This window comes from Dermacentor silvarum, chromosome 2, assembly GCF_013339745.2.
Source record: "Dermacentor silvarum isolate Dsil-2018 chromosome 2, BIME_Dsil_1.4, whole genome shotgun sequence".
Lineage (NCBI taxonomy): Eukaryota > Metazoa > Arthropoda > Arachnida > Ixodida > Ixodidae > Dermacentor > Dermacentor silvarum.
Window position 1 is genome coordinate 206288369 of NC_051155.1, and position 25761 is coordinate 206314129.

General features: G+C 48.4%; 2 protein-coding genes and 1 non-coding gene across 5 annotated transcripts; 2 read left to right on the forward strand and 1 right to left on the reverse strand.

Moving 5' to 3' along the window:
* The first annotated feature begins 4995 nt into the window (after window positions 1–4995).
* Window positions 4996–8959, forward strand: LOC125943680 (uncharacterized). 2 transcript variants are annotated; one of them, XM_049663134.1, is made up of 2 exons: window positions 4996–5135; window positions 7552–8959. In XM_049663134.1, exon 2 carries the CDS (start codon window positions 7641–7643, stop codon window positions 8916–8918), a length of 1278 nt encoding a protein of 425 aa, XP_049519091.1. In that variant the 5' UTR covers window positions 4996–5135; window positions 7552–7640; the 3' UTR covers window positions 8919–8959. The 2 variants fall into 2 exon arrangements, with proteins under 2 accessions (XP_049519091.1, XP_049519092.1); XM_049663135.1 differs by lacking the exon at window positions 4996–5135 and adding an exon at window positions 5152–5348.
* Window positions 8960–9457: 498 nt separating this feature from the next.
* Trnas-gcu (transfer RNA serine (anticodon GCU)) lies at window positions 9458–9539 on the forward strand. The gene has a single exon. It is a non-coding gene; the product is annotated as a tRNA-Ser (tRNA).
* A 2775-nt stretch (window positions 9540–12314) lies between these two features.
* On the reverse strand, window positions 12315–24487 carry LOC119440679 (bestrophin-1-like). 2 transcript variants are annotated; one of them, XM_049663136.1, is made up of 5 exons: window positions 24204–24487; window positions 20693–21133; window positions 15983–16135; window positions 14534–14614; window positions 12315–13447 (listed from the first exon to the last, which is right to left on the reverse strand). In XM_049663136.1, exons 2-5 carry the CDS (start codon window positions 21116–21118, stop codon window positions 13292–13294), a joined length of 816 nt encoding a protein of 271 aa, XP_049519093.1. In that variant the 5' UTR covers window positions 21119–21133; window positions 24204–24487; the 3' UTR covers window positions 12315–13291. The 2 variants fall into 2 exon arrangements, 1 of the variants encoding a protein (XP_049519093.1); XR_007465834.1 differs by lacking the exon at window positions 12315–13447 and adding an exon at window positions 17788–18076.
* Window positions 24488–25761: the final 1274 nt, after the last annotated feature.

Consider the following 25761-nt stretch of genomic DNA (forward strand, 5'->3'; position numbering starts at 1 on the left):
GTCACAACTGAGACACAGTTCGCAAAAAGCATGTATCTCATGCTTTTTCTTGAACATTTATTTCTAAATCACATTAATCAAGTTCTTTATATTATGTATAGTTGGAATCTACAAGAATTAAGCGTTTTTTATGGTATATACGACAACTTTATATCCTGAGTAGAAGAGCCGCCATGGTTGCTCAAAAAGTATTGAAAACGGGGGCCTCGTGCCGCCGGAGTGGGACCGCCACCTTAAATACTCATTTGCACGTCGATGCGCGTGGATGGGCTGGGATTTCACCGCTAGCTTGCAGCGCGCTCGAGTTGTGCTCAAATACGCGCGCGGTCTGATTGTACGCACCGCAATGTATCTGCTTGTAATAGGACTTAAGCACAAGGGCGCTTATGTACCGAGCATTAAGTACTAGTGGGTACCAGTAAGCAGGTGTGGATGCGCTTTAAATTTCGGGTTTATTAATGCGTAATTATTCCTTGGCGAGTATCGCAGATATATATATATATATATATGTATATATATATATATATATATATATATATATATAACTTTTAATAGCAGTTGAACTTGCACACAACTTCGTGTGACCTCGAAGAATTGTTCACTGAAGTGAAGGCCTTATATAAATATTTACAAGACCTCACAGTAGGAGACAGTTATGTTTGACAGCCTGAGTCCCCTGCACCACCAAGAAACTGGCGTCTCGCGGATTCTTTTTCAGGCGAAAGCCTTTAATGGCTCATACTCGCGGCGTCCGACCGTCCGTCCATCCGTGCCCTGGAACAGTGCCAGCTGTGGCCCCTCCCCCTCACACTCTCTCAGCAATCACGTGATGGCACAGCGGCCCACAGCAACAGTTGCACCGCCACAGCTGTGGCCTCTCCCCCTTACACTCTCTCAGCAATCACGTGATGGCACAGCCGCCCACAGCAACAGTTGCACCGCCACAGCTGTGGCCTCTCCCCCTTACACTCTCTCAGCAATCACGTGATGGCACAGCCGCCCACAGCAACAGTTGCACCGCCACAGCTGTGGCCTCTCCCCCTTACACTCTCTCAGCAATCACGTGATGGCACAGCCGCCCACAGCAACAGTTGCACCGCCACAGCTGTGGCCTCTCCCCCTTACACTCTCTCAGCAATCACGTGATGGCACAGCGGCGCACAGCAACAGTTGCACCGCCACAGCTGTGGCCTCTCCCCCTTACACTCTCTCAGCAATCACGTGATGGCACAGCGGCGCACAGCAACAGTTGCACCGCCACAGCTGTGGCCTCTCCCCCTTACACTCTCTCAGCAATCACGTGATGGCACAGCGGCGCACAGCAACAGTTGCACCGCCACAGCTGTGGCCTCTCCCCCTTACACTCTCTCAGCAATCACGTGATGGCACAGCGGCGCCACAGCAACAGTTGCACCGCCACAGCTGTGGCCTCTCCCCCTTACACTCTCTCAGCAATCACGTGATGGCACAGCCGCCCACAGCAACAGTTGCACCGCCACAGCTGTGGCCTCTCCCCCTTACACTCTCTCAGCAATCACGTGATGGCACAGCCGCCCACAGCAACAGTTGCACCGCCACAGCTGTGGCCTCTCCCCCTTACACTCTCTCAGCAATCACGTGATGGCACAGCCGCCCACAGCAACAGTTGCACCGCCACAGCTGTGGCCTCTCCCCCTTACACTCTCTCAGCAATCACGTGATGGCACAGCGGCGCACAGCAACAGTTGCACCGCCACAGCTGTGGCCTCTCCCCCTCACACTCTCTCAGCAATCACGTGATGGCACAGCGGCCCACAGCAACAGTTGCACCGCCACAGCTGTGGCCTCTCCCCCTTACACTCTCTCAGCAATCACGTGATGGCACAGCCGCCCACAGCAACAGTTGCACCGCCACAGCTGTGGCCTCTCCCCCTTACACTCTCTCAGCAATCACGTGATGGCACAGCCGCCCACAGCAACAGTTGCACCGCCACAGCTGTGGCCTCTCCCCCTTACACTCTCTCAGCAATCACGTGATGGCACAGCCGCCCACAGCAACAGTTGCATGCCACAGCTGTGGCCTCTCCCCCTTACACTCTCTCAGCATCACGTGATGGCACAGCCGCCCACAGCAACAGTTGCACCGCCACAGCTGTGGCCTCTCCCCCTTACACTCTCTCAGCAATCACGTGATGGCACAGCCGCCCACAGCAACAGTTGCACCGCCACAGCTGTGGCCTCTCCCCCTTACACTCTCTCAGCAATCACGTGATGGCACAGCCGCCCACAGCAACAGTTGCACCGCCACAGCTGTGGCCTCTCCCCCTTACACTCTCTCAGCAATCACGTGATGGCACAGCGGCGCACAGCAACAGTTTGCACCGCCACAGCTGTGGCCTCTCCCCCTCACACTCTCTCAGCAATCACGTGATGGCACAGCGGCCCACAGCAGCAGTTGCACCGCCACAGCTGTGGCCTCTCCCCCTTACACTCTCTCAGCAATCACGTGATGGCACAGCGGCGGCGTACGACCGTCTATCCGTGCCCTGGAACGGTGCCAGCTGTGACCTCTCCCCCTCACACTCTCTCAGTAATCGCGTGATGGCACAGCGGGCGGCGTCCCTGGATCTCCCCTGGAATGGTGCCAGCTGTGGCCTCTCCCCCTCACACTCTCTCAGCAATCACGTGATGGCACAGCGGTGCATAGCCACAGTTGCGCCGCCACAGCTGTGGCCTCTCCCCCTCACACTCTCTCAGCAATCACGTGATGGCACAGCGGCCCACAGCAGCAGTTGCACCGCCACAGCTGTGGCCTCTCCCCCTTACACTCTCTCAGCAATCACGTGATGGCACAGCGGCGGCGTACGACCGTCCATCCGTGCCCTGGAACGGTGCCAGCTGTGACCTCTCCCCCTCACACTCTCTCAGTAATCGCGTGATGGCACAGCGGCGGCGTCCCTGGATGTCCCCTGGAATGGTGCCAGCTGTGGCCTCTCCCCCTCACACTCTCTCAGCAATCACGTGATGGCACAGCCGCCCACAGCAACAGTTGCACCGCCACAGCTGTGGCCTCTCCCCCTTACACTCTCTCAGCAATCACGTGATGGCACAGCCGCCCACAGCAACAGTTGCGCCGCCACAGCTGTGGCCTCTCCCCCTCACACTCTCTCAGCAATCACGTGATGGCACAGCGGCCCACAGCAGCAGTTGCACCGCCACAGCTGTGGCCTCTCCCCCTTACACTCTCTCAGCAATCACGTGATGGCACAGCGGCGGCGTACGACCGTCCATCCGTGCCCTGGAACGGTGCCAGCTGTGACCTCTCCCCCTCACACTCTCTCAGTAATCGCGTGATGGCACAGCGGCGGCGTCCCTGGATCTCCCCTGGAATGGTGCCAGCTGTGGCCTCTCCCCCTCACACTCTCTCAGCAATCACGTGATGGCACAGCGGTGCATAGCCACAGTTGCGCCGCCACAGCTGTGGCCTCTCCCCCTTACACTCTCTCAACAATCACGTGATAGCACAGCGGCGCGCGCGGCAACGCTCCTTCGTCAGACGTCTCGTTGCAGCAGTCGAGTTACTCGGATGGCTCGCAAGCGGCCCCGTGATGATTCCACGGCAAGCGGTTCGGAGAAGCGCCCCAAAGATGTGGATGCCCCCGATACTAAACACCAGAAGAAGAATGAGCGAATGCGCATGCGGCGGTAGTCAGTCGAATGGGCACAGGCTTTCGCCGAAGACACTTTGGAATTTACAAAGTGTCCTTTAATCTTTTTAAAATTATTTCTGCGAGTCCGAGTATAAGCGCTGCTGCACATGACTTTTATTGATTCTGATTTCGAGTAAGTCCGGCCTGGCCTAATTTCGGTTACTGGGTGAATTATATATAATAATGTCCTCCGCATGCAAGTGGTGATGTTTCCAACCCTAATAAATGTTGTAACTCATTAGAAGAGCTTTAGTTTTTGTTTTCATGAGTCGCTAGCGTTGCCTACTGACAAGAGAAGAATTACTGAGACACGTATCATTCACGTGCATTTCACACGCTGTTGATAAAGGACTCTGCCGAAGGGGTCAATGAAGTCTGCAGTTTTTGTTTTTTCCAGGGTCAAAAAAGCACGCAAATCAGTTTGAAGCGATTTGAACTTACAGCAACATATTCGTTCTCGAGGCATAGGCTATCAATACCATTAGACATAAGTGTTAGTTGGCTACCTCCTTCTCTTTAAAAGATATAACAAACTTTAAATTGTCCTGTGTATATATTTAAACACATTGTGTCTGCGCATGCTGTTCACAGAAATTAACAAAAAAATGTTGAATTATGAGGTAGCCGCCGCTGGTGCTTCTAATGCGCTAGTCCTCCTATTGTCAGGATTTGCAGAAATAAGCAAAAGTATGAATTAAAAGCCGTACACGCCCGTGCTAACAATGATGCAGTACGCTTTTAACCACAATAAAATTTTAAGTGAGAAGGTAGAGGCCTCTAACGATGTGGGTAACAGAACTCTGGTAATGACACTTCAGAGGGGGGGGGGGGGGGGTGTTAATGTAGTATATTACTGTAGCTTAATTGCCTCACCGCAAGTAAAATGTTTATGCAAGATAAACAAATATTTTTGTGAGATTTTTGATCGGGGAACCGAGAACGGGCACTTGAGTGCCGCGCGTCTTTTGCCCCCGGCAATATGGCTGCCAGTGGCTTCACTCGCTCCCGTAGGCGGCCGCAGCGGTTGCAACTCCAGAAGTTTTAGTATATAATCCTCATAGAGTTTCAAGAAATAACCTCCTTGGTTTACAGGAGCCAGAAAACTAGAAACAGCAATAAACGGAAATCGTTTTCGTAAGGAACCTTTTTTTATTTGTTATGAAATAAATATTAAAAAAAAATAAAGAAATAATAAGTGGTACAGTTTGTTTTACACTAGGTAGCTTCCAGTAGCTTACATTCGCGGACTATACATGCATAATCGCAGTAAAAAATGTGCTATTCGCCTCCCTATAGCTTTCGCTGTGCTGCCACAGAAAGTTGGCGCCGGGTGTAAGCACTTACGACATAGTGCCTATAGAAAGGCACTTCTTATGAGTTGTGACTGCGAATTTGCGAAATATTGTCAAATTGAACGCCGCTGAGCGGTCCTTCGATTTTTGCGCTGTGAGTAATGTTTGCGTTAATGCTCGTGCCGCCCGCCATGTATTGTGTGAGTTGGTGACGAAGAAGGTGGATTTCGCTGCCCGCTTCTCCGCTCGTTTTGCTGCGTTCTTCCGCTCCCTTATTTCGTCTGCGGTGTACTGGCGTGGACGGCCACGTTTCGCGACTGCCGAGGTTGCGGCCGCCGACGATGTAGATGCTTCGGACTACATATCGGTACGTGCTGCCCGAGCCAACAAGCGTGAGCCAGCGTCACGCGCGCGCTCGTGACATTACGTCGCAGCCAGTGTCAAGTTAGGTGCCGTTTTTTCGCTGCTATAGACGGCCGCCGGCATTTTTCCCCTCGAGAGGCCCGCTTTCGCATGAAAACGTGGAAACCGTGAAGCATTGTTTGGCCACAAAGCACTTGGTACAGCCATGCATGACTGTTGCTCGATCACGGCTCCTCCTGAACACGATGTTTCAGGCCCTTGGGATGAGCTAGGGTGATCACGTGCCCATTACAGTTGCGAAGACGACTGGGGATGCCGGAGCAGAGACCGTGCGAATAAAATCTATGCAGGTAACTTTAGCCAAGGTTAGAAAATATGCCGAAACACTTTAGGAGGACGTGACTAAATGCATGTTGTTGGCTATTGTATGGAGCAAGTAAAAATGTACTTTGTATTCCGATTATTGCATAATTACTCAAGATTAATTAATCAACTTCACATCCAATAAGGAAGTTCTGGAGCCTTGTAGGAAACATCTAAATTAGCAGCTTTTAACTTCCTACCTGTCAGGTAATTATTTGTACTGCATCCTGAAGAAAGCCCGCAAATAATGGGGGGGGGGGGGGGGGGGGGGGCACGTGACATACCGGCTTGCACGCCGTGATTGCAGTGCTCTCAAACGTGCCACGTTTGAACGAAAAGCGCACACATGCACTCGAAAGCTCGCACTCATCCAATATCCGTACGTATATACGAGTGAGTGTCGGTGAGTGCCTCAGTCAACTATTGGTGAGCTGGACAGAGAGTAATAGCTCTATGGCAATAGCGCCTGTACTTGTGTACTGACTCAATGGCACCCAGTTTTGTTGGAGTATGTGGAACTACAGGCATGAATAAAGTAAGGTTCGAGTCCATTTGTGGCAGACGTTTTGGATTCGCGAATGGCAGCTCGCAGATACTGAGAAAAGTATGTCATCACTGCGTTCTATCAAATGATAAGCTATACTTAGCCTAAAGTTGTTGCAGCGAACCATGGAAAGGAAAACTCTAGGCATATCGCGAAAAGCATGCTCTGAGGCAGCAGTGGGGAATATGGTGCTCTAATCTAGATCAGAAGGAGAAAAAGTCAGATCGCGTACGCTATATGGAGTGAGCAGTGGCATAGGTGATATAAAGCATGACTGTTTTAACGATTAATAAGAACATGCAGAGGTACAGATGCTGCGCTGCGTTCTGCATACATATATGTAAGTGTGTTTATGTGCGAATTAGGCGAAGACACTTAATTTCTTCGACGTCTTGGTTCATAACCATAGACAAGTTGAATTGTGCTTACATGCGAAAATGCAGGACATGTTGGTCAATATCAGGTTGCGTGCTCACCTCGTGACCAATTTTCTTCCTTATCACCGCGATGCATTTGACGTTTCATGACTGTGCGTGGCTTAATTTAATGTCAATGTCACAGCCTTTGAGAACAAAAATTACCGGATCTTTAATAATGTGGAAATGAAATTAGATAAAGAGCACTAGGGCCCCTTTCATGCAGATATTGCTAAAACATCTTGCGAAATGTCTGTCGCGCCCACAACAGGCGCATATTTTGATCAGCGCTCTTAAATGGCGATTAGCCTGCCATAGTTTGGGCACCCGTATACCGAGTGCACGTGACCCACTGTCATCTATGAGATTAATGCTGGTGCACCTGTGCTACCGGTGTGATTTTTTTCTTGGGGACTCAAACATTGTACGCGAGTAGCGTTACCCCTCTTGTATATGGGTGGTGCATTCCCACTCTGGGGTATTGGCCAAGAATCGGGTAGCACAAATTCAAGAAATGACAGTATATTTAAACGAAACACAACCGAAAGAAGAGCCGTAAGTCAGTTTAACCTTTCATATCGCCCCATGACAATCGAATGATCAAGACTGATTAAAAATACGATCAATATTGAAAAATAGAGTCACGAACGACAACGAAATATAAAAGCAACGACTAATTCACATAGTGCTGCTTGTGTAGTACGCTTCGCGCGCATTGCATCGATCGTATTCTTTCTCGTCATTTTCTTAGCGCTTCCTCTTCGTTCATGAAGTGGCTGTCTTACATACGCGCGCCACGCGCACGGTGCCCCGGCATGCGTTCTGTAGAACCTCAGCGCGTGGTCAGCGCAGTGGTCAAAATTTTTACATCACCCTCTCTTCAGCTCTGAACCAGAACCGAAGCGACATTCGAAGTCATCGCGAGAGCCGTACAGAAGACCGAGGTAAACTCAGCAGGAAGCGTTTCTTCAACATGGCGGAGATGGGCGACCCTCGGGCCGCTGTGTGCACTGAGTTCTTGCAGCGCCTCGCGGCACTTGAACCGACGCGAGACGAGCCCACGCTGGACGAGAACGACCGGTACGTGCCTAGCCCTCGTGAAGTCGAGCTGACAACGAGAGTCCTTGCCGAAGACTGCGTGGTAGCCCTCGGACCCCCGGAGCTGAGGCGTCAACTGTGCCTGACGGTAATACGGGAAAAGATGTCCTCACTCGCCGTCATTGTGGGCCAGCGGATCGCCGAGGACGACTACTTCTTGGACTACCTGCGCATACTGCTTGCAGCTGACATCCGCATCGTGCCTTCCGCGTCGTCTTGGCCTCGTGAAGCGAATAAGTGCGTCTGTCTGGTGGAGCCCGACGTGCTGTGGTCCCTCCTGGCGAATGGCGTCGTCAGCAACGTCGAGATCAACGTTCTAGTTCTGCGCGACTTCGAGCACTACTTGGACCTTGGCCACGCTTACCGCAAGATCGTGCCGTGCTTCCAGAAAGTTTCTGGACAGAACAAGAACTCATCCGCCTCGACGTGGCTGTTAGCGCTCGCCGACGAAATGCAGGTCTGCACTCTAGATGGCCTGGAAAGTGACCTCGAACGCCTGAGGACACCGCTGAAGCTGACATGCTGCCTGGCGACGCCCGTGAGACCGCACGCCAAGGAGGCTGCCCTCGAGGTCTGCTTTCTCGAGATGGACTGGTCGGCTCAAGTCGGCAGCATTGTGTCCAGCTCTGACGACCCGGAAGTGCAGGAAGTGGGCACGACGCTACGTGAGCGAGGCATCGTGGCTGCTTGCGGCTTAGCCAAAAAGATGGACGTGGCGAATGCTCGGGCGGAGCTGCAAGAATTCTTGGCGCAGTGCCAGAAACTAATGACAAAGCTCAAGGGTGACGCTCTTCTGGACAACGCTCAGGGCAAGACGCTGGCCCTCACTTCCACTGTGGCTTCTCAACGGGATCTGAGGCGGTGGCTCCTAAGTCGGCAAACGGTGGAGGTTGCTGAAGGGCTCGAGGACGTCGAGCTCATGCCAATGTTTGTCTTCGCGGCGACAACAGTAGACATACCCACGTTGCGACAGTACAATTGGGACGTTGTAGTTTTTTGTGATTTGCCTTTCGGAGTCTACTGCGATGAGTTGCTGGAAAATGCAAACCGTGCAGTCGCCCTGGCCACAGAACCCCAGTGGAAGAAATGGAAAGAAGCCTTGGACTTGCACGATGACTTGGACAGGCTTCGTCTGCGTGTAAACGAGCGTTAAAGTAAGCGTTTCTCGTGAAAAAAAAAAAAATGAAGTTCGCATTGTCGAGGCTGTGTGTCGCATTTTTTTATTTTGCGAATTTTCTGAAATGCACTTGCGAGCATGCCATGTGTACACCGATCCGATGAATATTCAGTCCTTCGCAGTTTTTTTCATTGTTTTTACTCGCAGTGCACCGTGGTGCGCAAATTTGGGCAGGAGCCAAGATATCCAAATTCTGACGTTGAAAAAAGATGGTTTGGGCCATATCGAGCTGCTCTTGATTGGAAGTTGGAGGGATACAGTTCATCTGAAATATAAGAATTGGCTCCTGTAATTTTTCAGACACAAGAAAAGAAATCAATTGGGTACCTCTGAAACTAAACCCATGCCGTATCGTGCAGTAAGTAAAGGTCGCAACAACTGGATACCTTATTTCCGTCGTGCTCGGGCCATTCAGTAGTCATCGCATGATTGATCACACTCCGAGCGAACCGTAGCAGCTTTCTCCGATTTCAAGAGACGCTTTACAATGAGCTGCAAAGAAAGTCGGCCGTTGTGACGAGGTGGCCGAGAGGTTAAGGCGATGGACTGCTAATCCATTGGGCTCTGCCCGCGTGGGTTCGAATCCCATCTTCGTCGTAATTTTTTTTCTCGGTAGGTTGCCATTTTTTCCCACTTGCCTTTGTTCCAACGGAGGTTGTATGCGATAAGTAATTCGTATTTGGCTTTTTCTTTTACCACCTCCACTTTCTCGAGGTCTCAGTAGAACGCCGTTCGTTCGATTTTGCCTGCATCGAAGTGCGACCACAGTCGGGAGACGAGGCCGCCACGTCCGCACTCTTTTATTAAAGTTGTAAATTTTGCTCTGTCAGTGGAGCAGCTGCATGTCACATATGCGACTCTTCTTTTAAGTTACTTGTTCTCCATGTACTCTTTGTCTCTTCCGGTGGGGGGTTGTGGCACCAGAGTACATTGAACTCTGCTCCGTGGAAAGGGAGTAATTGCATTACAGCTCATTTTACACTATTGCAGCTGGTTAGAGTAACTACAGCAGCACTCATTTTGCTCTATGGCATACAGCCGGTTATAATAACTGCAGTCGTGCTGATGTTACTCTATTGCAGCTAGTTGAGGCAGTGTTGCTCTTGTTTATGAAATAATAGTAACCGGAAGCTTGCTTCACAAATTACAAGTGCAGAGGCAATCAACTTTAAAGGATTTTAGTTATGCCTACGTACGTAGCAGTTCTCATTCTAAGCTCCCCAGTGCATTGTACGTATGTCAAAGGTCTAAAAGGCCACCCTCAACTCTTACGTATATGAGAGTGCCTTTCAGAATTCTGACATATATTGTCTTGACGTACACACTCTGGGAGCCTGGAATGAGCACTGCCACTTATGTAGGCACAAGAATAATTCTTCAAAATTGAACATATCCCTGCGCTTGCAATTTCTGAAACGAGCTCTCAGTTACTATTCTTTTACAAGCAGGGGCAAAGCTGCATCAATTTCACAAATCCTGCAAAAGGCACTTTCAATGCCGATTAAAAAAAAAAAGAGGGCCTAATTATGATCTAAGTCAGATAAAACGTAACATTAATAAAAAAGAAGGAAACACGATGAAAGGTGCATATTTTATTGAACTAGGATCAACTTCTATTAACGTATGATGTACTGAATAACGAACGTTCAATACAAACTGACCAACTAATTCAGCCACGAGCAATTCACGACGCTTTGCAGGCAACTAAGAATCAGCTTCAATGCTCTGCTGCTTATTCTCACGCAAAAATACTGGTTGATTAGGTGCAGCACTGGTCAGGAACCTGCAAAAGGGCTTAATCAGACAAGATTTGCAGGACAAAATGGTCATTTCTCCATCTCACAATTTAGAACGAAAAAAAAAAAAGAACAGTAAATCAAAGCAACACTTGGTTTTAATAAAAAGAATCGAGAAGACATGGCAGTGAGGTTCCCCCAAATATATTAATAAATAAAATTGCGCTTTGTTCAAAAATAACAAGTGATCATCAAATTTAATAAAACGCGGAGAATGTGTGCATTTAATGTGCATTTTTGTCACCCGGACTGCGCCATTAAGTTACACTTGATTCACCGCGTTAAGGTTGCATAATATTCACTTTATAATTTGAGCAACCACCGAAAGCTTCGCATAACGCCGGTTCCTATATAAGCGTGGGATCCACAGATATATATATATATATATATATATATATATATATATATATATATATATATATAATCTTTCGCCACTTTGGTTTCGTTGTGAATTTAACCAAGCGCGCAAGGAACAGGAAGCTTTCTGTGTGTGTGCGAGCTATATATGTGCAGCCGGAAGAATAAGATTCACAAGGCCGACGACGACTGTGTCGTCGTCGACCTTGTGCGACATGTCGTTTCTCCGAGAGCCCGATTTTGTTTACGATGGCCGTATGTACGAGTAATTTTCAGTGACGTGCACGCACTTGTGACATTTCAGCGTGCGTTTTGTGCCACAGTATCCATCTTAACGCTAACCAAGCGCGCAACGTTATTGTTAGGAACATCTTTTTCTTTGCTCAGCAGGGCATTGACAATAAACCAATGAATTTTCCGGTCACTTCATTGCAGACGAAATTAACAATCTGATTAACATTGAATGGATTGAATTGTGGGGTTTTACGTGTCAAAACCATGATTTGATTATGAGGCACGCCGTAGTGGGCGATTCCGTATTCATTTTGACCACCAGGGGATCTTTAACGTGCCCCCAACGCGCGGGACACGGGAGTTTTTGCATTTCGCCCCCATCGAAATGCGTCTGCCGCGGCCGGAATTTGATCCCGCGACCTCGTGCTTGGCAGCCCAACACCACAGCCGCTAAGCCACCGCGCCGGGTAACAGTCTCAGGCTCATGGAGTTGAGATGTAGTATACTTGCGCGTGCCGTAGAGTGCTTGCAGCGATTGCTTGGCTAACTTCTCTTACTATATATACGCCGCCACAAAGAGTTCGAAAAGAGTAAAGTTTCCTGTGGTGCTGCCCTTACCCCACGAGAACTCCATTTTTTTTAGACCGTATTGAGCTGTAGAACACGCCTAATTATCGCCACTGGCAAACCAGATGCAGTATTCTTCACTTGTCTGCGTCTGTCCATCTCGTGCCAGGCGAGGCTGGTCGGGACCATCTTTGCAGCCGCCTTTATGCAGAACATCTTCGTCGTCCGGGACGTATCAAGACGGCGACGCCATCATCTTTCTGAAATAATTGCTCCCCGGTCATAGTCGCTTGCGTTAATATAGCTGCGTCAAACGTGATAGTGTGGGCTTTATCCGGCTTTGGTAATGTTACGCAAATTACGCCTCCTCGGCACTTTATCATACCAGCAGTCTGCGAAGAAAATAGACCTGTTTAAATAAAGACAAGCTGTGCGCGCCATCATCGCACGGTTTTTTTTTTTTTACTTTGCATAGGAGTAAAATAGGACAAATGTTTCTTAAAAGAGAAAACGCCTTTAATTATAAAACACTGAGCGCTCAAGACTCGTAACAGGCACATGCAGAGAATAAAACAACTGTTGGCCCTTGCGCTGTGCGCCAGGACAACCACGAAGTGCGACGGACAAGATATAAGAAAACAAGCACAGCTTTTTTTTTTTCTTCTGCCAGCTGCTGTCTCTAGGGTTAAGATTAACAAATGGAAACTTCGTGTTCGTGCGGTCATGCACGCTTCAAGGACAGCACGCATGGTGCCACCGAGGAAAGTCAGCACCTGGGCGGCAAAGCGGCCGGTACGTAGACCTAATTTTTACAGTCGGCGGCTCGCGTCGACAAAATTTATACACACTCGATCGAACACACTAAACACACGAATAATAACGGTACGGTAATTCCATGCACACCCACCAGGCAATGGTCAGCCACTGCATGAATGGGGACAACTTACTGGCGTGTGCACTTTTCGACGACACCACGGACACAAAATTCGTTTGGCAATCAAAGGCATTGCAACCAGCATTCGCGGCCACAAGGCAATTGGCACAGTAATGCATGACCGTTGCTCGATCACGACTCCTCACGCACGTCGTGGATCAGGCCTTTAGGATAAGGAACGACCATGTGCCGATGACAGCTACAACCATCCACGACTCGGGACGCAGAAGCGGAGACTATGCGAATAAAATGGTTGCACCGGCGGGAATCACCATGGGCACTGCCTTTTCCATCCTTGTATGTATGGATAGCTGAGGTCATTGACAGCCTTCGAAGCATGCGCGCCACGTGGTAGGATGTTGAACTAAGACAGCTCATCAGGGATGACATGTAGTGTAGCACGTGGCAGATGACCCATGATTAAGCACACAAAGGTGAGCCGCGCCGATCAACTTCACTCGTCAGCCGATGTTAACAGCCGAGCCACGGTAGGTGGGTATCTTGTGCACGATGGCAGCCGCGGTGTAGGGCAGGTCGGGCTCCTGGCTGTCCCAGTGTAGGTCCCGCTCCATGGGAGGGAACTTGCCGTACATCTCGTCCACCGCCATGTACGAGACCTGCGCAGTTCGAAGCATATAGTTGTGGCGAAGTTAGTTTCGCACTGCCAATCATGTGTCAGCGAGGCACGCATGGCTTGTAAATTAGTGTTTCTCGGTATGCGAGCGCGCTGTCTTATTGCCTTCAAATCATCCCGGGTGCCGCCAGATTAACCCCACAGAGTACCTAGGCTCGGGTGGCGCTAACACCTACCTTCTACTTGGGACGGGGCTCCGACGCCAGAATTCCTTCGTCCCGTCACCCAACGAAGTAGTTGGCAAGAAAATTTCTACCGGCCGACCTATTTACCCTTGTTAGCTTTAAAACACATGTAAGTCATCGAGACGAAAAGAGCGGCGAGGTCTTAACTCGAAGAACATTGTTTCGCTCTCCATCATAAGTTCCTTCCACCAGCGGCAACGGCAAATGCTACCCACCTGTAGCGTCTATGCCATTGAAAACATGCCATTAGGCAAGATTTACTTAGAGAAGACAAAACAAAAGCTCAACGTACAACGGATGATTGAATTTATACAACTGCAAAGCAGTGAAACGAATTTTTAAATTTTAACTGTTCCCTTCCATGTTACTTGCGGTATATAGATAGCTTTCACGTGACGTCAGGTACGCAGATTTTCATCGTGCTAGCACCCAAACATGGCGGCCACAATGACGCCAGTGCACCATATCAGCTCCCCGTACATTGTTTCTCTTTTTTGACAGTGACTGCTTTTCACTGGATTATCACTGTTATGAAATTGTAACTCGGTCCAACACGCGTCTGTTGTGTTGTCATGCTGTTAATTTTTTAAATTACGCAGCTTCTCGACGTGCTAGTACACCAAGATGGCGATAACGTCACTGAAAACTACCTATGCAAAAACGAAACCTTTCTTTACGGTAATAAGAACTATAACGTCCGGTACGCAGTACAATCTGTTTTGTACAATCACACTGCGAGGAATGTAGTAAGTAAATCAGTAAAGGAGCTGTACAATTAGAAAACGCAAACAACTAGAGTACAACTTTGTACTATTCAGGTTGTTCAAACGATACACCATGCTATTAATTAAACTGAAGAAACAGAAGTGCCGTGGCCACGAGACCTGTGTGTGTCGATCGATGAGCCAGTTGGTCTCGAAGTCGTCGTCGTCCTCACCGAACGGGTTTATCAGCTGCTCGGCGACCTGCAACAGCAACAGATTTGCGAACAGTACGCTCCATGCTTTGGAACTGAAGAACTCCTTAAGACAGGGCGAGCGTGCACATGCTTACGAAGGCATGTTCTAAACCACCATCTGAGCTTTAAGAGACGCCGTAGCGGGGGGCTGTGGAATAATTTTGACCACTCGTTTTTGTTGTCCGTCCCCAACTCAACAGTCGCCAATACTGGGAATCGAACCTGCAACATTACTCTTGGCAGCACGCCCACAAACTAAACAACATATATACATACGCACACAAAAAGTTTAAATTGCACATGGACGTCGTAGTGGAGGGCTGCGAATTAATTTTTACCGAATGATGTTTAACCTTTAATGTGCATCTAAATCTAGGTAAAAGAGCATCTTTTGCATTTAGTTATCAAACGTGGTCCCAGTTAAAGGAAATTGAACCCACGACTTTGTGCTCTGCAGCAGAACGTTGTAGCCATCGAGCGACCGTGGCGGGTATAGTGCTACGAAAGGTAGGCAACGGAAAAAAATTCTATGCCTGTCTTGTTTTCTGGCGCAGGTACAGACGTGAAATACGCTGCACATGTGTGTGTATATATGTTGTAGCAGCCGCCACCGTCAGGTTGGTAAAAAAAAAAAAGAAAATTGAGACGCTACAAACACGGAAAGACAGCACTCATGGTCCGCAACAAATTATGCCTGGTTGTGCTGCTCCGACAGTCTCCATCCCACAAAAACACATATGGGAATCCCACCACTTTAGTTGTTTGTTCAAGTGGTTACAACGCGTCCACATTCCGCTTAACGAACAGAAAAGTTCAGCTGAGAGCCATCAAGTTATGATCGTGTTTTGCGCATGCTTAACTTGAGTTAAATGAAAACGGAAGTGCATTCGCTTTCTTTTTTCTTTTTGTTTTCGTATGTTCGAAGCATCTTCGCGAAACTCATCCGATTGGTTCGCTTTCAACCGAACGCGAGACAAACATGCATTTTTAGGAGTAGCAATGACAAGCCAGTCCAAAAGCCGAGTAATTTCGCGAACTGTTCGAAAGCGAAGTGGCCCTTCTTTCCGGAGTTTTACGTGCCAAAGCCAGTTCTGATTATGAGGCACGCCGTAGTGGAAGGCTCCGGATTAATTTTGACTACCCTGGGGTTCTTTAACGTGCACTATAACGCAAGCACACGGGCGTTTCTGCATTTCGCCTCCATCGAAATGCGGCCGCCGCGGCCGGGATTCGATCCCGCAACCTCGTGCTCAGCAGCGCAACGCCTTGGCTAACTGAGCAACCACGGCGGGTAGCGAGGTGGCCCTGCAACAGCGCTTTCTTTCTTCGTGGCTATCGAATATACTTGCAAGCAAACCGCGAGTCGCTTTATCACCTTGAGCCATCCCATAAAGAAGATGAACTGCAGGAAGGTGAAGAAGGGAAAGTAGACGTCCAGCTGGTGACCTGGATAACCTTTCTCAGGGTCCAAGCTCTGGCGCGCCACTAGGCACGTCACGAAGAACAAGTGAGTTGTGAGCGTCACCACCTGCGTATAAAGCCATTGGTTACGCATGTTCTTCGTCTGCGCCATCTCGTAACTTAAAAAAGAAAAAAAAAAAGAAACCAACTTAGAGTTATCTCTCAACTAGTTTACATGCCCAGATTGATGGCCTGAATGTTATCTTCCGGTCCCCAGAAGATTTATGTGCTGCAAGAAAACGGACGTATATATTAGAGCTGCAAGAATTGTTGGATTTTCGTGCCTTTGGACAGCGGTCATCCATGATTAACGCAGGAAGACGCCAAAGGCACAAAACAATTAAACTCCAGAATGTAACGTCACGAAGGCGCGGCAGCGCTGGAGTCTTTGTTAATGTAGGCAAATGAGAAGTATCTTCATTGCGTGACAGCACACAATTAAGCTTGCAATTTTATTAAGCGTGGCGCCGACAGTTTCAGCTCTCATGTGCTTTGTTCAGTGACAAGATAAGATATTCGTGGGAATGTGAGGGGGAAGCAATGCAGCTTTTAAAGATGACCTACCAAATAAATCCAATAAAAGCAACTGATATCAAAGAAAACCAAACTTAATTGACGCGTCACTGTTACACGTCTGCTCTTTTTTTTCCCCCAGCAGCCTTGCGATAACTAAATGTGCATTTCTGTAACATATGCAAAACAGCGTGCCCTTTGTTTACGCAGCTTCTATACAAGCCGTTTTAATTTGAGTTCATGGACTCCATCTTGGAAACTATGACCGTTTGCAAGAACATTTTCCGGCTTCTGCATCTGACCGTATTAACGGACTAACGCAACAGTAAATCTTCAGGGTTTTTGCAAAGAGAGATAGAAAGGAAAGGCAGGGAGGTTAACCAGAAAAAGTCCGGTTTGTTACCCTACATAGGGAAAAGGGATTTAAAGAGACCGGAGGGAACAAACACGAGTGTCGAAACGGAAGTAGGCGCACAAAACTCAAGCGGCACACGTCACTAGCACAGCTACGTCTCTGGCCCGTATCGGACCGCAGGAAGCGAACTAGTAGTGCTCCGACTGTTCATCTTTCAAAGCTGAATAAAGCACCGTACATTTTTTTTTTCTTATTTTCTTTCCTCTCCCTCAGTAAACTCCACCCAAGGGGAACGGAATTGTCGAGATGAAACCCGCCTGCACATTTAGCTTTCCTAACAACCACTGGATACGTTACTTTTAATATCCCCCACCATTTCTCAGTCAGCTTATAACCTCGTCTTATTTTATTTTTCTTAATTGGTGTTCTCTAAGTTTCTTTCTGGCTGTTTCACCCCTGTTCATTTATTTCTTCATTAGGTTTAAATCGGCCATAGCCTTTGGTGGTGCGGGTTTCATTGGCTTTCAATTACGTTATATTTACCATTGAAGGTCCCAGAAACATGCCTTTAGAGCACAGGTCCGTTGGTGCCTCTGTCCAAGTATCCTTTGCAAGTTCGTTACGGAGATTGTACGCTGGAGGAATAAGATATACTGCATACAGTCAGGGACTTTCTTGGCATGTTGTCTTGGCTATAAAATGAGCGCTTGATAAAATAGATTTAGGAGGACTTATTGAATGGGTACATCGCGCTCACGAAGCAAATGCCTACTCTTCGAAGAAATTGCAAGTCCGAGAAAATACGCCAATATTCACTATCTTGGCAGTCTGATGATTTAAGAGTACTGCACCTGCGTGTAGACGAGCGGTACGGTGACCCAGTCGTAGCACCATAGGAGCGAACACTTTGCGCGGAACCGGTTGAGCTCTTCGAGCAGGTGCTTGACCGGCGGTCCGGGACTGAAGCCGTCCTTGCTGTACGGCCACGTTAGTCAGGTTGACAAACCACACCGAAGGCAGCCAGTGACGATTAGTGCGGCTAGGCGTTGCTTCGTACAGGGACCGTTCCTCGGCCGTCATGAAGCCCGCTTCCACTAAGTGACGCATACTCGGGAAGCGCTTCTTCACCGAGCCGCTCACCTGCGAACGAGCAGTAATCTTCACGGGTAATAGTTCTACGCATGAAGAAACACTACACTGAATGTAATGATATGCTCCAGAACTGAGCTAACATTCAGATACCCGCCGATGCACTGTACCCCAGAATGTGTAGATCACATTATTCCCGCATTCGTTAAATCCAGGGGATAGTTCTTATCGTTCCTTTTTCTTATATTAGCCCAGTTTTCTTCACCTATTGCAGCGTAGCCATCCGGAAACGTATTTGGTTCACCTCCCTGCCTGCCCCTTTTCATTCTATATTTCTCGCTTGCAGACAGACTTCATGCATATACAGTCAACGACCTGTAGAAACTGACATGTGACGTTCAAGCTGATGGTGTTGAGCACGCACTGCACGTGTAGCACTGCAGCTAGGTAGTGCTACATGATTATGATCAAGTCTCACTATGGAAAACAGAACTTCGGAGAAAGGAAATCATAAAAGTGAATGCCCCTCAATACATAAGAGACCTTTGTCGCTTTGACAAACAGGCTTGTGCTGCCCCGCGTTGTAAGTGGCGAATGTGATCGCACTTTGTAACCTATGATCACCTGACGCAGGCGGGGAGGGCCTCTGAGACAGCCTATTGGTCCTACCATTAAATTTCATGAATTTCGCGTGGCTAGCCACGATGTAAACTACATCATCATCATCATCATCATCATATATTATGTCCACTTCGTCCACTGCAGGACGAAGGCCCCTCCGGGTGATATCCAATTACTCCTCTCTTGCGCTACCTGATTCCAACTTGCACCTGCAAATTCCCCAACTTCATCACCCCATCTAGTTTTTCTGCCGTCCTCGTCTGCGCTTCCCTTCTCTTGGTATCCATATTCACTAAGATAATTTGCAATTGAATCAGGGCAACACTTGTCTTCAATCAACCAAGAGAACAGTCTGGCTGCAGGAAGGGATATTCTACAATGGATCATATCCATGTCATCAATCAGGTAGTAGAGGAATCTGCGGAGTACAATCAACCTCTCTATATGGCTTTCATAGATTATGAAAAAGTGATTCAGTAGAGATACCAACCGTCATAGATGCATTGCGTAACCAAGGAGTACAGGAGGCATACGTGAATATCTTGGCGAATATCTCCAAGGATTGCACAGCAACCTTGGTTCTTCACAAGAAAAGTAGAAAGATACCTATCAAGAAAGGGGTCAGGCAAGGAGACACAATCTCTCAAATGCTATTCACTGCATGCTTAGAAGAAGTATTCAAACTCTTAGACTGGGAAGGCTTAGGATCGAGGATCAATTGCGAATATCTCAGCAATTAACCTTCGGATTGCAGATGACATTGTCCTATTCAGCAATTACAGCAAATGATTGAGGACCTTAACCGAGAAAGTTGAAGATTATTATGCAGAAGACAAACATAATGTTCAATAGCCTGGCAAGGGAACAAGAATTCCGGATCGCCAGTCAGCCTCTAGAGTCTGTAAAGGAGTACATTTATCTAGGTCAATTAATCAAAGGGGACCCTGATCATGAGAAGGAAATTTACAGAAGAATAAAATTGGGTTGGAGTGCATACGGCTGGCATCGCCAAATCCTGACTGGGAGCTTATCACTGTCGTTGAAAAGAAGTGTACAATCATTGCATTCTAACGGTGCTACCATATGGGGCATACACTTGGAGGTTAACAAAGAAGCTCGAGAGCAAGTTAAGGACCGCACAAGGAGCGATGAAACGAAAAATGTTAGGCCTAACGTTAAGAGACAGGGAGAGAGCGATGTGGATCAGAGAGCAAATGGGGATAGCCGATATTCTAATTGGCATCAAGAGAAAAAATGGCTACGGCTTAGCTGAGCTAACCCTGCATATACAAAGCGAAAGCTTGGTTTAGCCTGGTTAAGTCTTGGTTTCACTTAGTTAACCTTTGGTTTCACTTGTCTAACCTTTGGTTTCACTTGTTTAACCTTTGATTTAACTCTAATTATTATACTTAGGTATACACTCATCGTTAAGCCAGGTGTAAATTATAAGCTGACAAGTCCAAGCATTTTGCGAGCCGTATGGCTCGCTCTTCCTCAGTCTCGATCCGACGCTAGCTTCACGCGCTTGGCATTCCGGGCCCTCTCCAGTGAAGCAGTTCGCCGGGAGATATCCACAGGGTTGTCAGATGCCGGTCAGACGGTGGCGGAACTCGGCGCGGCGAGTCACGTGATGCATTGCCAAGGCTACGGTCGGTCAAATGAAGGTCAAATTGCTGGCGACGGCGAAACCCGGCTCGACTAGGTTTAGGGCTTTAAGAAATGGAGCTGGGCAGACCATGTAATGCGTAGGATGAATAACCGATGGACCATTAGAGTTACAGAACTGGATGTAAATTTAGTCACGATGCAATATTCTAAGGGTTCGTTCTTCGCCGTGGCTGATCAGCGTCTGCAGTGACCCGTCGAGGCTTACCGGTAAGCGAACACGATCGCTTGTGTTATTTCATTGCGCCTTTTTGTTATTGTTCTAGTGTCCAAGTCGTCTCATAATTTTGCTCCTATTCAACCCCTTCTTGTTACAGTAACCAGTATAAACGCTCCGTCATGTGTGTGCGTTTGATCACAAACAGCTCCACAACCACTCACCGACTTAAGCACGAGCACGAGACCTAGGTTGGCGTAACGCATCATGGTGCGTCGCAACAGGCGCCCCTGCTCATCGCCGCCGCTGACGTATGCGAGGACGACGTGCGCCAGCCTGTCCGGCCAGGGGATGCTGGTGAATTGGTCCCACCAGCGGCCTGCCACGAATGAAACGTAGAAGCCGAGCACGAACGAGAGTGGTATGTGCTCGAGCGCCCGGTCACTGTACAGCGCGAGCTGCTCGAAGAGCCGCCGTTGGTCGGCCGTCATGAAGCGCCGGTACCAGATGGCGATGGCAGTAAACGCGGCCCCGTACACCAGCATCTCCTTGTAGATGAGCTTGTAGACCGAGCCGCGCCAGCGGGCGACCAGCTTCCAGAAGCCAAGCAGTGTGCTCGTGGACACGTCAGCCTGGTACGCGATCGTCATGGCACCGATGACGGCCTGCGTGAATCGTATAGAGGAAATGGACTCGGGCAGCAGTTTTCGCATAGGAAATGGCGCTGAATCGGTAGTGAAAATTGACAGTGGTCTGGTGAAGGAGACGCAAGGGTGAAGTGTACCGGACAATTTTGACGGCCTAGGGTTATTTAATGTGCCCCTTAATCTACATGCGCGATCGAGCGCGTTTGCATTCCGCCATCATCGGAATGCGGTTACTACACGGGGCCACGGGCCTGGAATCCGTGATCATGAGTAGAAGATACTGAGCTACCATGGCGTGTAACAGTGAGTAATTCAACGCCATGCACGACGGTGTTACACAGCGGTACAACAACCTCATTTTGTGATCGGTGCACCCAGCGCAAGAAAAGAAGGCGCAATTAATTAATCGCGACAATTAGAAATGCCGAAGTCATAGTATGCTGCACATCATTGCTTTAACTTGTGTTACGAGCGTAATCGCGCTTATCCTACACTGATCGGACACTTGCATTGCGTCAGGCCGGGTTCGTTTTCCATTTTTTCGGCTCCTTGGAACCACCATGCGTCTCGTCGAAGTTTCTCGCGGGCGCGTTTGGCCCTTCAGGGTATAGGTGGGTTCTCCAGGATGAAACATTAGTCTAAGCCTGCCCGTTCAAACTATGAAGCGAATTTCCGCTTCGAAAAAGGAAGACCATTCTGCACATTCGCAGTGAATTCGGAACATGTTTGGCAAATATTATCGTAGTTGGATATGTTGGTACACGCAGATATTAAGCAGTAACTGTGGTGGGACTGCTTGTTAAGCATTGTCGCTTCATCTATCACGCTGTCGAAGCGGCGCTGAGATGTGTTTGGGGACACCCCAACAGATGTACTGGCGCTGCAGTCGGTGTCACGTGGCATGAGGACTCACGTGGAGCCGAGAACGAAAGTTTTAGCAACGCCAGGAAAGCCTTAAGCCGCGCTGAGGTTCGCAGTTCACCTATGTTAAACAATAAGACATAAAATTTCTACAAGTGAATAAATAAGAAAATGTATTAGTGCATCTTTTTAATTAGCTACATAACCATTTGAATTTGGCGAGCAAGTCATGTCATTTCTTAACAAAACTTCGTTTTATGCATTGAAGGACAAAAGTAACAGGATCGCCAATGCATTTCTCCGCACAGTTCGGGAATTAATATCTCGAAACTGGTGTCATCCTGAGAATTCGTTCCAAGTGGATCCGCCTTGCGAACTCCACGGTATAGAATTTGTAAATTGCAATATTGGCCATAAGGTAATTAGTTAACTTAATTAGGTAATTTTTGTTAATCATTTGATTATGCATTTCAATTTCTTGTGCAAGTAATGTCCGGCACTTCGAGTAGACCAGCTCATGAACTAGGATAGTGTTATCTGCCACAGGCAACCTTTTTGAAAGTGTTCGCTGAAACACCCGGTAGAGCGTGCCCCCGTGTGGCCTATTCCTAATATACTCAATGGCCGTGTTATCTCCCTCATACCACGTCAGCAGCGCGCTCCCAGAAGATGGCGCCACCATTTGTCCTCGCGCCCACCCATGGGAGAAAATCAGGCCTTGTGCACTTTTGAGTGGCTTTCTTGGATTCCAGTGCACTATTCTATAACTGCACCTCAGGCCGATTCTTTCGCCCCCTGTGTACTTCGATCACTCAGAAAGGCGCGGAAACATTTGAAGGGTGGTTGTGAACACGTGGAATTGACGCTGCCGATTGATTTATTGCCACCGAGAATGATGACGTACTCCCGCAGAAGCTGAAATGTGACGGTGTCACGCGAGCCCGTGTCTATGCTTCCGTGTACTCCGATTTATGGCCTAAGCTTATGTTTAAAGCTAGCACGCACGAGGCGTTCGTAAAACAAATCCACATTGTCGCAGATCCGTTCACATTGGGTATCATTTATATGACGGTTTATTTAAGTATAAAAAAAAAAAAACACATTGCTGTGGTGTATACCTAAAGCCCACCAACTTGGCATGTTAGTGAAGGGTCGTGCCGTCACACTAGAAAGATTTAGCTTGCCTATACACTTATTCATTACGGAAGTGCCGGGTTACGGCAAACGTGGACGCCAGTCACGAAGTCCTTCGTTTCCGCGCCTTTGTGAGTGCTCGAAGTACACAGGGGCGAAATGAAAAATGGACCTCAGGTTCAGTTCTAGAATTGTGTACTGCGAAGCCCAGAAAACCACTCAGAAGTGCACAAGGCCCGATTTTCTCCCATGGGTGGATGCGAAAAAAAAAAAAAAAAAATCTGGAGTTCTAGGTGCCAAAACCACGAGTTGATTGAGGCACGCCGTAGGACTCCGGATTAATTTTAACCGCCTGGGTTTCTTTAACGTGCACACAATGCAAGGTACACGGGCATTTTCACATTTCGCCCCCATCGAGATGTGGCCGCCGTGGCCGGTATTTGATCCCGCGACATCGTGCTTAGCACTGCACACAACGAAGCCACAACGGCGGGTGCGCACTTACTCAGCCCGTCATCGCTACTTTGTGCATCTGCGTTTGTTTCGCGTTGTTCTTCCCGGTAACGATCTCTCGCGTCGTTTGCACACTTGGCGAGCTTCATCACATTTTAAGAGCGCTGGTATTGCACTGCTTCCTCACTACTGGTGATGGCAAAGAGCACAGACAAAGCGGAATCGTTTGATAGGGGCAGACTTATTAGCCACTTGGCCAATAAGTTAACGTACCGTTATAATCTCGACATTCCACTGCACTGCCTTAAACTTGGCATGTTGGTGAAGGGTCGTGCCGTCATACTAGAAAGATTTAGCTTTCTAGTATTTAGCTTTCTAGTTTTTATTCATTACGGAAGTGCCGGGTTAAGGCAAACGTGGACGCCAGTCACAAAGTGCTTCGTTTCCGCGCCTTTGTGAGTGCTCGAAGTACACACGGGCAAAAGGAAAAATCGGCCTGAGGTTCAGTTCTAGAATTGTGTACTGCGAAGCCCTAGTCTTGAGCAGGATGTTATGACCCGTACGTCAGGAATCTATAGTGAAAACACTCTGGGAAGTTGGGTCAACGATCTTGGATCAGTCGGTGCAGAAAAATTCTTACCTGGACGCCGATCCGGCCCTGCTGATCGGCAGGGCCCGTGTTAGGCAGGCGGGATCACCGGCCACGTTTGCGTGTCTGCGACCCGTTGAGGTTGCAAGGAAGCGGAGCGCGTGCTCGTTTTGATCCGTGCCTGTGATCGCTTGACGTATGTCCGCTCACCGTGTGTGGAAAAGAAACGCATCTTTGGCATTACACTGCCGGCACGCGGAGCTCACGTCAGCGCTCACAGACAACAATAAAATACTATTTGTATATCAAAGGGTACCGCACGTTTTCACTCGAGGCGTGGCAGTGAGCTGACGCTTCTATATACTGAGCACACGCGCTATCGCGCGAGCTGTGACGTCACCACTCAAGATCGGCTGCTTAGTTCAACCAGGGTAACGCATTTTGCGCAATGCTCAAATCGAGATGCTTTCGTATGTGCGAGCACATTGGGATGGAGCATATCGGAAATCGAGAAAGTTACGCATGCGCTGCAGATACATCGCATATCGAGCTTCCATTCTTGCGCGATTATTCGAGAAGGACATATATCAGTGGAAGGAAATAAGTCGTCATTGCTGGAATTGGGGAGTGTCCGAATATTATCTTCCGGTTAGAACATCTTGAGACATCATCTGAAGCTTTCTTTACTACAATATCGCAAGTTGGGATTTTTGGTCGCGGTGACGTCACTTGTTCTTTTTTGTTGAGTATTTTCGTAGGTTGTGGGTTCATTAAGACGCATACCCTACTGAGTGATTCACTGAATGAATGGTTTTCACGTTTCAAAGCACGCTTGACCGTCGACGTGGTCGAAGCTGTCTGACATATGGGTTAACGCGTACGCCGGTCAGGCGCCAATCTTCGCTCTTGATCAGCGAGCGCCAAGACGTCGAGATGCTTGGGCCTCGTGACTGGTCCGTGGTATTAAAACATCACCATCCACAACAACAACAGGCGCCGTACGCAAGCTGCATGTTGCCTTGGACTTGCTGCAGCCTGATGGTGTTATAAGAAACTTTCAATTACATTAAGCACATTGCCTCGAATACCCATTTCTGAGAGGTCTCGTAAAATATCACATCGCCAAGTTGTGTCGTATGCCTTTTACATATCTAAGAACACGGAAAAGAAAGAACTGCTTATGGGTAAAGGCGTCGCGAATGTTTGCCTCATGCGCACGAGATGTTCGGTAAGTCGATCGACCCTCTCTGAAACCGCACTGATAAGGTTCAAGCATTTTGTTCAATTCAAGAAAATGTAAAAGACGACGATTTATCATTTTTTAAAGAGCTTGCATAAGCAACTTGTGAGTGCTATTGGGCGGTAACTCGAACGTCGGATTGGTCTTGACCCTGTTTCAAGACCGCGACCACGATAGCTTCTTTCCATGTGGATGGAAGGTATCCGGCAGCCCAAATAGAGTTGAAGTGCGCCAGAAGTGTCATCTGTGTGTCAGTGTGTCAGTTTTTAATCATGTCATACACGATTCTGTGAGCTCACGGTACACCTAGGAGGTGTTGGCAGAGCTCCTACATACGCTCAAGGCGGCTCTGAGCTCGGCAATATTAAA